General features: G+C 37.9%; 1 protein-coding gene across 2 annotated transcripts in view; it reads right to left on the bottom strand.

The window, feature by feature from the left end:
- The window catches only part of BTBD10 (BTB (POZ) domain containing 10), a 22582-nt gene extending 14846 nt beyond the window's left edge, over nt 1-7736 (bottom strand). The window contains exon 1 of one of the 2 annotated variants that reach the window (XM_009994233.1): nt 7573-7736. In XM_009994233.1, the coding sequence (XP_009992535.1) occupies nt 7573-7673 (101 nt within the window). In that variant the 5' untranslated portion in view covers nt 7674-7736. Of the gene's footprint in view, nt 1-484; nt 785-7572 lie in introns of those variants that run through there. The other variant, XM_009994232.1, reaches the window with a different exon arrangement.
- Nucleotides 7737-14873: the final 7137 nt, after the last annotated feature.

Raw genomic sequence — 14873 nt, 5'->3', positions numbered from 1 at the left:
GCTGAACACTTGTATACACAAAATTATGATGGTAAACCAATATACTTATTACTTCCAAACCCAACCTAAAACCTTACCTAAATTAAAAGAATGCAGCAGTGGAATATTTACCAAGCCTTTTGCCCTTTTCCCCCCCTCCCTTTATCTTCTAAAACTTGTATTAATTCCTCTTAAAATATAAACTTATATCTAATCCTTTCCTAGGATGATTTATATAATAAACACTTGTAGAACAAGGATATAGAGCTTTATCTATACACAAAGTTACAGATAGAATGCTATAAGGCTTTAGAATAAATCTGTTCTGCTCATATTGCTAGGACTTAAACAATGACAATGCTTATGCCCCCCTTCCTCCCCCTGAAGTCTGTTCTTTGTCAGCAGACATTTCAAATGACCAGTGCACACAAAGGACAGTACTTTTCCCTTTCCTCATTCTTCTCCAAATAATGCCCACAGATTATTCCTGTTAACAGATACGCACCTTCCTCTTGTATCTATCAGGGAGGAAACACAAAAGCATGGAAATAATTTTGAAATCAGAACACAAAGGAATTCTGCTCCTTCCAAAAAGGCAGCTTTGAAAGCCAGATCAGCATCCTTTGGCATTACTTGTTAAGCTCAGCATATTTGCTATTTCCATCATTTCTTCAGTAGTTCACTGCACCATCAGCAAGCCTTACTTTTTCCTCCATCATTTTCCCCTCAAGGATAGGGGATTGCAGCTATACAGTCCATTAAGTGTTCTAAGACGCAAACCCCTCCAGATATTAATTCAATTTCTCACAGTCACTGACTCAGCCATGCGTAGTGCAACACTGACGTCTGACCTCACAGCCTCCTGTGAGCTGAATTCATACTTGCTGGCTCCTCATCTCCAGGCAGCCATTGGGTACTGCAACTGACAGGCAGGGTGGGGAGCGTGCGAGAGGAGAGCTGCTCGGGACCGTGCCAAGTACCATCTGCGAAGCTATTTCTAGTCCTGCCAGCTTGTCGGGCTTCAGCGCACACAAACCACATCTGAAAAGGTTATTGCTAACTTTCCCTCGTCACAGCTCTCATCTGTGTTCATGATCAGTCGAGATAGACAAATCCATGCAAGTTTCAGGGGACGGTTAATCTGCTCCGGTAAACTCTGCCTGCATCAATATTTAAAATGAATTCCCCTTTCACTGAGTTCATAAGCAGGTACAGCAATAGCCTTGTGAGAACAAGGCAAAACAGCCTCAATTTTTTAACTACAAACATCCCTTCTACAGCAAGTCTAAGCCAGTAAAAATGTACCATGCTTTGTGACAATTAAAATATTAGTATATGATCATACTAATCAGTAAGTTTACTGATCCAAAATCAGTTCACCAAGAGCTGATGTCGTGCATCTTTAGATCAAAACATGTCAAGCCCACCACACACAAAAAACAAAAATGAAATTAATGTATGTGTCAGAATAAAAATTTCTAAAGGTTTTTTTTTTCCTTTGGGGGAGGATAAGTAAGTGTTATGCTACAGCTTTTTTAAATTACTCTTTTTAGAATATCTGTAGGCTGTTTTAAGGAGCCACCATTTACCAAAGGAATAGTTTAAAAGCAAGTCTTACAATAAATAAAGATCAAGATGTCATAAGCAGTAGAGTGGAAATTAAATATGATGAAAACTGAAGGAATAAAGGAGATTGTTCAGCAAAAGATTGCTGTTATAAAAAGTTGGTAAGAAAAATGGGATTTGTGATTAGAAAGGCAGGAGAGCATCAGCATTCTAGACTGAGGAGTCAGCTCTTTAAGACACAGAAGAAAAATTTCTGTTCACACAATTACAATTACTTGAGCCCATGAATTTTCTCTGGGTTTAGGGTCTTGTGAATGTTCACACAACAACCCTCCCCATGCCCCAGGGGTAGAATATTCATCACATTTTCCTAAGCCCTTTCTTCCCTTCCAAATAAGCCATGGAAGACATGGCTATAACAAGCAATGTAGAAAGCACATTGGAGAAACGTTCTTGCTCTGGCCTTATTTTTCCCCCAAAAGCAAGAAAAAGTGCAAGTGCATCCAGGTTCTTTCAGCATTGGTCCCTCTACAGTGTCTTTTCTTCTAACATGTTTTGTTCTCCTTTACACCTATTTCACATAGAGAGAACATGCCATGGATGGATTAGCTCCTGATTCCCATAAAACTACTCCTCAGGCAAGGACACACACCCATCAAAATCTTGCAAAAGCACAGATCAGCAGTCACATGCAACTCCACCTCCATTAATGAAGCCCTTGGGATGAATTCTCTGCTTTATTTGGGGAATGCTACAGGATCTTCCCTCAGCCCCACATGGCAACTGTGTGAACACTTTCCTGCTCCAAAATTCTGAAATACATAATTTTGGTCTCCAGTGGGCTTTTTCAACCATGAGTCATCTATTTATTGTGGGCGCTTTCAACCATGAGTAATTTATTTCTTAGTATTTCAGTTCCATTTCATTTTCATGAAAAAAATCCCACAAGTTTTCCACTACTAAAGGGATTTTTCAGCAAGAAATTAACCTTTAGGAAGGTATATGCATACCTTATGACTTCTGTAAAATGACCCAAGTATATGACCTCCACAAGAATACTAGTTGTCTTGATTTATATAGCAATTCCTACTCCTTTTTCAAAAGGGGATGTTAGGTAAAAATTGAAGTTTAGGAAACTCTGAAGCATATTCTCCTTGGAACTGGAAAGTACTTCCATTTATTAAAAAACAACTTCAGAAGTTCAAATTCAAAAGAACTGGGTCTAAACAGTCACTGAACCTCTATCTAGCCATTACAGTTTCTCCTCTCAGAGCAGAAAGGACAGCAACAAAAAAGAGCTGTCCATACAAACCCTAGGACATAATAATTCTAAGGATTATCACTTAATCTCTAAAGCGTTTTGCATCTTAATTAAAAGACCAGGTCTGATCAAGTTTTGCACGATGCCAAAGTCCACCACAAATAGTGTCTGATGATATTTGGAAAAGGTCATTTGTGTGCTAGAGAATTTGAGGACGATTTAATGTGTGCTTTTGTATAGAAAGTCACTAAGTTTTCCTTCTCAGCATTGTTCACAAGCTGCCATTTCAGAAAAAAAGGATGTCAAAAAGAAAGGAAAAAAAAGCAACCCAACTGTTTAAACCCAGCAATACCTTAGACACTTTATGAAAGATTGGTAGACTAATGTGTCTGAAAGCCATCACTGAGAGCAGCTGATTTTTCTAGACCCCAGGAACACCCCATTCCAGTTTCTTCTGAGGGTTTTACATCCTGGCTCAAATAAAATTTAGATCAAGAGATCTTGATTAGCCAACACCACGTTGCAATTAAGAGCAGGCCTATTTGTAGTTAACTTACAGCAGATGATGCACAGTAATTCACAGACTACGACCTGAGCCTATGGCAAAAGTTGGCCTAATTATTTTCATGTCCTATGTTGTGTAGGCCTGCTCCATGCTTTAAAGCGTACAACTGCAGAAATCCAATTTACACAAAGAGAAATAAAACATGTCCTGCAGTGGAAAACATATGCACTCTGATATCATCCCAGAGATGAGAAAAGGACCCTTCTGGGGATGCTTCATGTACTCACAAAATGCTGAGGCAAGCGGTACTTCCATTCACAACCCATGAATGCATCCTTGCAGCATGGAAAAATAATACTAGGGAAAAAATTATCTGCATGCAGCATCTGCAAAATAACTTGTCATCTATAGAAAATTCTTCAAAGAAGTTGAAGATTTTCAAGGATTCAAGAGATTCAAGAGTCATGACAAGAGAATCACAGCACAGCCAGATTTTGTTCATTAATGTAGTAGGGCAAGCAGGACTTTGAACCTAAATCTATCTAAATAGAATGACCAAACAAGGAACTATCCAATGGGACTAAAAAAGAAGCAGATTTAGGAAATTAAATCCAGGACAAATCTTAAGTAAGAGGAAGTTTAAGCCACAGATTCTTCACCACAACTCCAGAGAAAGCAATTAGTACAACGGAATTAGAATTACAGTCTTCCAACAACAGAAACTACAGCACTATATAGAAATGACACATGGTAAACTAATGATAAATAAAAAATTAAAAAGAAATACAAAACAGCAATACATAATGAAAATATAAATCCAGAGACCATTTACTTGAACATTAGCTACTGTTTAGTAACATATGGTTCCTGAGAGTTTTATTCCATCTTATTTGGGTACTTAAATAAAAAACCTATCAAAATATTTTTTAATAGCTTGGACAAACAAGACTGACTGGATAATTAGTTACAGCCAGCTTTAACACCATATAATTTCATCCTGTCAGGCTCTTGAGATTTACACGAGGATCATGTGCATTATTTTTTTGGTCCTTTTTTCTTGAATCTCTGAGTTTTCCATTACAACACCTATCTCAGAACCACTAAGAAAAAGGAGGATAGAAGACAATGGTCTTCTTGCCAGAGGTTTCAAAAATTGGACACTCAAACTAATAAAAGATACAATGCTGAACTGTGTAATTGTTTAGTACATACACCCCCTAGACAGTTTTGCCAGACGTCCTATGCATCAGAGACACCTCAGTGAAGGGAGCCAAATCCAGTGGCTATCCATGCTGCCACATAAGCCTTGCACATGGAAGGCCAGCTCACAGTCCTAGATTATGTTTTCTAAGAGTCTAGAAAATTATCTAAGCTATTTTAAGAATGTTAAGGCTGGAGGATTAAACACTCCAAAGCACCAAGTGACAAGCTAAGCATCTATCTTAAATATTACTCCCTTGTTGAGATTTATTATGAAGTTCTTATTCCACTGTTGCACTTCTCTAATTTGCAGTGTTTTTTTTCTTTATGATAACAAGGCATATTTTGAAAGTGCAAGGCAAATAAAACTGCAGTACTCGAATCTTATAACACAGTAGCTGAGTTTAAGTTATATTATTAAAACTTATGTCTTCAGAAGCATTTTCCCTTCACTGCATTTTTCAAACAGACTTCCACTTGTCTGGAGAAAGAGAGCCAATTAAGTCAGAAATTACAGTAATGTCTATACTTAGTCTTGCAAAATCCAATTATTTTGTTTAGGCTTTTGAATAAAGTACACTATTTTCCAATAACTGGATTATCTGAAGTAATCAAGTATCTCAAAGGAACAAGGCAACAAAATATTTCTCCTTTATTTATTCCTTACTCTATTAAAATCTCAAACTATTAGTTAGATTCTCAAAGATTTCCAAAATGGGTCTACATTATTTGGGGGAAAAGAAAAAATATGCTAGCTTGGATACTATATCCCTACCATACACACTAGAAGCTTCCATAAAACACTGGCTGTTCAGTATGTTATTGGAAACACAAATTGTGTTTTATCTGATATACATCCAACATTGCTGTGGCTATTTTACAGGCACAGATTTCATGCTTCCTAATGTGTGAACCTTGAACTCAGATCATATAAAGTGAACACCAGCAGCCCTTCCAAAAGGTGTAGCCATACACTTCCTTGAGCTATCTCCTTTGTGCATCAAATGATCTTTTTCAGAAAGCTGCACAGCTTCTTATTTAAACATCTGCCCAGAACAGATGATCCAAACCAGACGACACATGGTAAGACATGCTGTTTCTCTGGATTGGATTTGCCCAGGTTCAGCTTCCAGATACTGTACTTTATTACAAATTACTGCCTAAAGATCATCATCATCATGCTGTTTCTGTTGGATCTTTAGAGACTGACCAAAATGTCATTATTAAACCTTTGAGTTTTTCCTGTCTTAAAAGATGTTTACTAACTTCTAGGTCTTCAGAATCCCCTCTAATCAAAATCTTCCTTGAACTGCTGATACAAGAGTTCCAATAACTCAACTACACACCCAACAGCTGCATCAGCCCGTTTGACCATATGATGTTACTGGAAATATATGTTCAATTTATCCATTAAGCCGGTGCTCTTTATGATGCTTCACTGTGGAGAAGCTTTACTGCTTCAGCACTACCAATGATTGTGAGTTGATGTAATCTACAAAAATGGCCTACATTCTTTGTTCCTAAATGTTTAACTTTGTATTTAGTCATTTGGGGTGCCCTACACAGGGACAGATCCTGATGGGTCCCTTCCAACTCAGCACATTCTATGATTCTATAGGAAGACAGAATGGTTATTTGCACCCAGTTCATCAAGCCACTCAGATCACATGCTATTGAGTCCTTTTCATTATTTAACACTCCCCATAACGCGTCATCTGCATCAATATCAGTTTTAGGTTTTATTCCAGATCACTTGTCATGGGAGGTAGCACAGGATCAGAGATGAACTGCATGAACTGGGCTCAGCAATTAATCACTTATTTACAATCACACTCCAACATCTGACAATGAACAGTCCTCCACTCACATCCAATGCCCTATTATAGCCACATTGTTCATTGCCTGATACTGCACCACATTTTGGTCCTAAATAAGCACGGACCAACCACTTACCAGACACCATCATCTTAATAAAAACATCAGCTGTACAAAGCTCTAATAGTCCATGAGCCTATATTGACTAGCAACTCCAGCCACCTTCTTTAGTTCTGTGTGAACCTTCCATTACTCACATCACAGACAGGCCTATAATTACATGGGTCTCCATGTAAGCCTTTTAATTGTTGCTGCACTCTTTTTTCCTGCCCTCTTGGATGTCTCACAATTATCCGAGAGTTAATGACAGGAAAATAACCCACATTATTAATTGCCCATAGAATACTTAGGGCAACGCTTGAGTCTGGTTTATCTGAACCTATGCAACAGAAATGTGAATTAAGTTGCTGCTACTGAATGTGCTCGTTAGCTCTTTTCACATCATTTTGCAAGTGGGAAAGCCTAAGTCATTAACAATTTTAGGTAGCTAACAGAGATATTTTAGTTCTATTTAGCATTTCTAAAAGGGCAAAGTACTTAGACGATACGGACTTATTTGGATGCTTATGTACATTTCCAGCAACATGCTTCTTCATATACATTTGCTAGGTGACTAACTGATTTGCTTAGTACATTTTTGAACAATATATACTGGAAAAACACTAATTAACTTCAGAATGTCTTCAAATCAAGAAGCACTTAAACATGTATACGGCAAAGGATGCAGGCAAAAGCAAGAGCTGACACACAGCTTCACAAAGAAAGTGCTAGTGTCATACTTGCATGCAAGCAACTATTAGTTATCACTGCATTAGTTGCACTTAAAATAAGTATGCTATGTAATAGAGAGCACCAACAACTGAAAAGGAAGTAACTGCTAAGAAGTATCCCCTGGAAAAAAAAATGATACATTGAGCCACTTGGCTAGTATCTTGATAATGCACACAAAGCATTTACATTTAAGAAAAAGACTAAAATTCCACCTGTCGCAAAACAAATCGAAGCACAGATTAGGGAAACTGACAAATGAGTTAGCCAAGAAAATATCTTTTAAAATTAAGAAGCATTCCTTATAAAATACAGCTACAATATTTATGACAGGACTTGCCACAACTAGATACGGCAGTCTTTAGAATGGACTTTTCTCTTAGTTTTTGAGATGCAATAGATGGTACATAGCACCTACCTTGAATGTTTACAAAGCTTACGAGGTCTATTATGCAATTTCCGATCCCAATTCTCTGGATCACTGGAGTTACTGTCATAAGGATGAGGCCGTCCTGCCATTCCACTGACAGCTTCCTCACACTACTGCTCTGAAAAGCACACATGCAGCACTCACAACCTACATTAAGAGAGTAGTGTTTACCCTTAAATAATGCCACACAGAAAAAAATATTAGACATGCAGAATTTAGTGTTGTTAGGTTTTGGTCTTTTAAAATAAAGATGAAAGAAGATAGAATACACTGAAGCGCAACTTCTAAATTGCAGGAGTGTAATCTTCTATACATTTTGCTGATCCTGCACTAAGAAAATTATTTTGTTATAAGAAATAATAGTTCTATAAATGCCAGAAGAAAACTTCAATTTTGCCACCATTAATTTCACTCTGTCCAAACAGAAAAGTCTCTGGTTATAAAACACAAGGCAAACACATCATAATTTTCTTTCACATGTCTAAATCTAATTCAAAGAAAGATCTCAACTGTAAAAGAGACCAACGGTTTCACAATTTCAATGGCTGCCCAAGACGAAAACAGAATTAAGATTAATAGTCATATCTGAGTCCTTAATCCACAGTGGAATTAACAGCAATCCTTAAAAACAATCTATGTAGTCCAGCTTCATTGACTTTTGCAGAAAAGTAACAAAAATTTAACAGAAAAATAGACATCATAAGCCTACCCTTCCTTGACTGGGATCCCATATTATGTTCAACTCTCTTAAAACACACTCATAAGTAAAATAACCTTGTCTGTCAATAACGATAACCAATCTTAAATGACTGGTGTTCAAATCATACCTATAAGTGACACCTGGGACAAGCGAGTTGCACAGTTCAGAATGACCTGGTTAGAAAAACAAAAAGGTAGCCACAAGTGAACAGCTGATGATTGTACAGCATCTGGAAAAAAATGGAATTACAGATAGATAAGAAGCCTATTAAATAATGGGAAGATAAGCCTACTATGCTTCTCTTTAAGCTAAGTGTTTTAGAAACATTGTATCTCCACCTCCCCTTTATTATACTCTGTTACATTCAATCAAACTTACCCTTTTTGGAAGTGAGTCCCAATAGAATTGAGACTTCTTTAAAACAAGATAGCTTCTCAAATAAAATATCCCTCCAGTAACAGTAAATGGAAAAGCTCTTCTGACAAATTTAGATTCTCTTAGCTATACTTAGACCCAAAAGTTTTTATTACAGGGGAGTGGTAGAGAACAAGCTTCTTAAAAATGTTAGCTGCATATGAGTTTTTCCTTCATGTCCAGTTCTAACAAAGAAAACAGATTTTATACCAAGTATACAATCTCCACCATGGGGTTGTTTTTTTTCTGTCAGAGTTTCTATAATTAAACACACTTTGGTTGGAAGACTTGTTTGGTCAGGTGTTCATATGGAGTCAGGAAAGGAAAAAACAATTTTATTAAAAAAATATAGAAAATACTTCGCTTTCTCATGCAAAAAAAAAAAAAAAGGAAGAAAAAAAAAAAAAAAAAAAAAAAAGAAAAAAGGCAAAAAGTCCAAATAAACATTTCATCATCTATTACCTGGAAATTCAGGTTATCATAGCATGAACAATGTATGACAATACTACACAAACATGGAATGTTATAGGATTTACACAGGTTTATCAGGTGTGTTTAGATGCTTAAAAAGGAGAAACCTGCAACCTGTTTCACAACAGAGTAAGCATTATTAAGTAGAGAAGGGGAAGGAGGGCTGGTTTATAAATCCAGTCACGGGTTACTTCAGCAGTAGTCATTCCCTACTTAGGTGCAATATGATGTACCATTTGCATATACAAGCAATAGAAAAATGAAGGCACTTTCTATCCTGAATTGAAGCCAACTGTGTTCATTAAATTAAGTCACTCAAGCAAGATACACAGCAGGTCTTGCTACCTGTGGCAACAACACAGTCTAGAATAAAAAGCAAAGACCAGCAACTTGCCAGTGTATCAACCCAGCTCCCATTCTGCACTCCCAGCTACTGACTGCTGCAGGGTCCTGCTTCGACTCCTGTATTTGCACAGCAGTAACAGGCTCCTTCAGCACCATGCATTTCTCTTCTGGTTCTTCTTTGTTGCCACAAATTATTTCTTCCCTTTAAAACCATCTGAAAGACTTATAAACACCTCACCCTCTCAGGTATGGACCAAAGCAGATGCTTTATCAGAAAAAGTCTGATCCAGCAGCTAGTTCTTGCCTATTTCATTAAAACGACACATCAATATTTGAATTTAGCTTTCTCACTGAAAAGACATGTAGAAGAGGCTGATTTTATGAGAACTACAGCTGAAAGGACAATTTAAAGTCACCTGCTTAAATTTTTTTCACACTTTTTTGCCTTCTCCCCATCTTTCATTCAATGAAAGTGACAGATTCAACACAAGGGTATAGGTTCGCATACACTTCAAAGATTGGTTTAAGCAAGATAAATTCCTCAATCTACTAGGACCAGTTCCTCAATCTGTTTTGTTATTCAGCTACTCGCTTAAACCATTACAAACAATAGATGACACAGAAGGACAGAAACAAATGGGATTGCTCCCCAAGAACAACAATATTCTCTCTTCCCAGCTCAAAGCCTAAGAGGTACCTCAGCGGTGTCCCTGATTAAGTCCCTGACTGGCACACAACTCAGAACTAGAGCTCAGTTATGAAAAGAAAAAAAAAATAAAAATCTTTAAGTGTCCAAAGCCATATCTTGTGAAACTTCAAACGGAGTTCCAAGCATGTCACAATATAAACTTGTGAAGAAGAAAGTCTTCCCTCGATCCTGCACTCAGCATGATCTTAAATTAACACTGCACTAAGAAATGGTCTAGTGTAACACAGCTAATATTTTTCTTCTTGACCATTGTTGGTTGTGTTTTTGTGGAACTATAAACAAACATATTTCTAATTTGTATTTCAGGTTTTAACAAACCTGGAAGATAATAAAGAAAACTTTTTGTTGCTTTTCTCTACTGAAAATAGAGATTTTCAATTAGCGAATGCTGTAAAGTAACTAACCAGTCTCCTGTTTGATTTTTAAACAATTCTATAAATCCACTTTTTTTCTGCAATAGAATGTTTCAAGTGTGGTTTTGGGTTCTTTTATTGCTGTTGGGGTTATTTTGGGTTGTTGTGTTTGGCTTTTTTTCATGGATTCACATTGTGGGCAATAGAGAAACTATTTTTTGCAGAACATTCTGGCCTTGTGTGTAGAAAAAGAAAAAAACACTTCAAGAGAAGATGGCCCCAGATACAATTCATTGCCTCCTGTGAAATAAAGTAACTGCATCTGAAATGTCGGTAAACACAGAAAAGCATTGGGAGCACATGGTATAAAAAAAAAATAATTTAAAAAATCCAAATATCCTTTGTAGACCACAAAAAACTACCAAAATTGTTGCCATTTTAACTACATAATAAGCCATTCTCCAGGTGTAAAGAATTATTGCTTATCCCTCTGCAGAAAGTTAATACCCCAGAGAATTCTCACAGGTAATAATTGTGTACAATAGGAAATCAGGAAGCAGACTTTAATTTTCAAAGCTTTCAAGACAGACAGCTACAACACTTTGGACTTGCTAACATTGACTTAAAGGCAGAATCATCACTACTTTTGCATGCTGCAGACTATTGGATTACAAGGGAATTGTAAAGACATACACGCAGTGAGCCAGGAAGCTAATAGTCAATGTGGTAGAGCCACCCTAGACATTGCAAATAGTAATTAATGTTTTACACCATTACTCATGAGGATGTATCATATACTAACTTGTGATAGCTGTAGAACAATTCTTTTAAATAATACATAAAGCATCTTTAGTTCTGTGCCACGACAAGATGCACAAAATGTACAACACACGCAAGATGTACAGCTGATTAAGCAAGATTTAGACAAAATCAGATGCTGGACAGATACTTTTGTGAGATGCAGGATGTGCACTTTTTCAAGGTACTGCAGGTGGGGGAAAAAAAGCTATTTGGAAAAATTTCAGGAAAGATCTGAAGCTAATCTCAACCAATATCAGTACATTTCAAGCCAGCCAGCCACACTATTTATTGAGAATACTTGTCAGGCTGCAAAGCTCTGGAGTCTCCCTAAAAAATTATTATTAAAATAGCCTTAAGTTTTGAGGTAGAGGCCCAAGATGTCATCTCTGGGCACTAGCTCATCATCTGGAATGAAGAACTGACTCCTCCAGCTGTCAGTACAGAAGACAACATTCAGATAACTTAACAAGTAATATTCCAGGTAGCTACTCAGCTTTAAGCCTTGGTCAGAAGCATTTCCTAAAGTAGGACAGGTTTCAGGAGCTCATCTGCTTTAATTTGCTTCATCAGTGAAATACACTCTAAAGGTGAACCAGGATAATCAGAAAGATCCAATAGACAAGTAACCAGCTAGGACAAAGCCTGGCATTAGTAGTTACAGAGAAACTCCAAGATTCAGATTTATTCAGACTCTCTGTAAGGGGTGACAGTCTGCTGTTCACTGCCTCCAGTCATCAAAGCACAAAAGCAGCAACAACAAAAACTAACTTACAAGTAGGATTTACTGGGAATGCAAGTATGGTGACATTACGTCCTAATTAAGAAATACAGTTCAAAGTACACATGCTCATAATGAAAACACCATATATCATGGAAATCCATACCTGCCAAGTGAGTTTCCTGCAAACAAGTGCAGACATCAGCCACAATTCAGCCACATGAAGTAGCTCTATAAATTATCATCATTGAAATGTTATCAAACTGATGCTGATTAAAGCATAGCTAATAAACATCCTTTGCAATAGACTCAACATTAACATAGTAGTGTCAGGACTGAAGCTTCTCTGGATGAGTAAGAAGTAAAAAAAAAAGTCACATGAAGCTGATGACATTCCTATTTCTATGGCACCATGAGCAACAGATATCCAGCTTTAACTTTGTAATACCTAAAAGGAACATGATGTTAAAACACGTATCTGATATCGGAAGCCTAAAAAGCAAGAGGCAGATGATTTCAAACTCCCCCTCTGTATTTGTATTCATTGTGTAAGACCAGCCTAAGGTCTACCTGTAAAAACTTCAGTGGATTGAGCAACTTCTCCCACACAGAATTATGTTTATCATTACAGGAAAAAGGAGCAGAACCTAACTACTTGCTGCTACTACCAGCCCCATTGCATATGGCCCACCAGTATAAAACAGGAAGCAGACAGACACAAGGCTTCCTAACAGGAAGAAGCAGTGACAAGATGAACAGCATGGAACAGAGCATTAGGCAGATTTACTGAAGACACAAGCAAGGTCCTATACCCATGGCTGTACCCAGCAGTAACAATACATTTCAGTGAGTAAGAAGATACCAATTTTTCACATTTTAAATCAATTCTAAATCAGCTTTTTTTTTTTTGTACGTGTGTTTTTTTTAAAGAGATACACACTTTTATTGAGAAGGAACAGCACCGGGCCAAGATTTAAACAACACTGCTAAAGGAAAGCTGTGCTGAAAGAAATTAGCATATAATGAAATTTGATTTTTGTGTACGCATACAGGACAAAACAGCTCCAGCCTCAACCACACAATCTACAGAATCATGCAGCATATAAGAAAGTGGCAGAACAACCAATGGTGATGATACTTGTAACTAATTTAATAAGCAGTGTCATCCACACATCAACTGTTTACCATTTTCGAATGCTTTTCGGCCTAAAAGGAAAACTGGGCTTCAAGAAGGAATTAAATGTGTGCTACAAGAGCTGTTTTAATTTGTCTTTCTTAACCCCTCAGTTTCCCTGCCATTAACACACTGGGCAAAAGCACTAATACAAACGTGCTGAAAAAACTTTAAGAACAATCTCAGACAGCAGCATCAGTAGAAGGCAATGATGACCAACCACAGGCAGGATGTAGCAGACTATAATGAGTTTTTGAGATAGAAATGGGACAAATCCAGAGGTAATATGCAAAGGCTTTTGGTAAGAGACTGGTGTGTATTAACAGAATAAAAATTCTCTGTGATGTTCAGCAAGAAAGAGATCTAGTCAAAGACAAAACCACACTGACAGACCTGCAAAACAAATACAGTGGAACATCTTTCATTAACTACAGAGAAATGGTTAAAAGAAAATAAAAAACAAATCAGCCAGTTCCTTTTGCCTGTACTTGTGCTCAAGCTATATTAATTAAAGGTAACCTACACAAGATGCAGCAGAGAGAGAATTTTTTCGTTCAGATAGAAGAAAATATGAAAGAAGTATGAATTATCAGGTGACGACCTGTGAATAGTGTGAAGTTGATAACTGGAATTGTATTTCTGCATCACCTAATTCAACAGCAAATTGAGAAGAGAAAGGGAGAGTCTTCCAGGAAAAGGATCACCTAAGATGAAGTAACAACTGAGATAAGTATGCTTTAAATTAGTCACTGAAGAAAAAAGGCAAACAAAAAATAAGAACAGACACGACAGCCAAAAGGCTACCTAGAAGCCAGGTTTTAAGCACATACTCGAATTTGTAGGAGGCAGCCAACAGTAAAGAACAAAAAGATAAAATGCTCAGCCACTACTTTGGACAAGGAAGCCAGACAAGTGACAGAAACAAATCTGCAAAAAGGTCTGTGATAGAGCTGGATCCAAATTCTGAAAGAGATCTAAAATGACGTTTGATGGGATCAGAGACAAAAAAGGTAAAAGGCGCAGAAGCAATAGCTAGAAACAACAGTAAACGTAAAGAAAAAAGGCAGCGACAGGCAACTGCAACACGTAATTGTACTACGACTGATTCATCATACAAGGAATTCATATTTTCTGCAAATAAAATACGGTTATGTGGAAAAAAGCTTTGTAGATATTGAACTCATCATGAAATGGTTTAAGTAGGTAAATCAAAGCCCAAGGATTAAGTAAAACAAGTACGCGCAGGAACGAGATGATCGCTGTCAGGCGGTCCCAGGCAACACCACCTCCCGCATCCCTCACAGCAACTGCGGGTTCTGCCCACAAACACCGCTCGACCAAAACTAAGTAGTGCTGAGCCTCCTCACGACACTACACGTCAAGACACGGCGACCTGACGAAAAGAACTGTGTACCACGCTTTAAAAGTGCAAAAGCTTCAGCACAGCGCCTGTCTCGGGAGCCCGGAGCGCGGCCCGGTGCGGGGCCTCAGGAGGCCGCCCCACGCACTCCCAACGCCCGTGGCAGCCCCGCGCCGGCCCCTCAGGGGACAGGGCCGCCCCGCAGCCCGGCAGACCCACCGGCCGGCTGGCCTCCCGCAAGCCC

The sequence above is a fragment of the Chaetura pelagica genome, unplaced genomic scaffold, assembly GCF_000747805.2.
Source record: "Chaetura pelagica isolate M959 unplaced genomic scaffold, ChaPel_1.0 scaffold153, whole genome shotgun sequence".
Classification (NCBI taxonomy): Eukaryota; Metazoa; Chordata; class Aves; order Apodiformes; family Apodidae; genus Chaetura; species Chaetura pelagica.
This window is presented reverse-complemented; position numbering and strand designations above follow the sequence as displayed.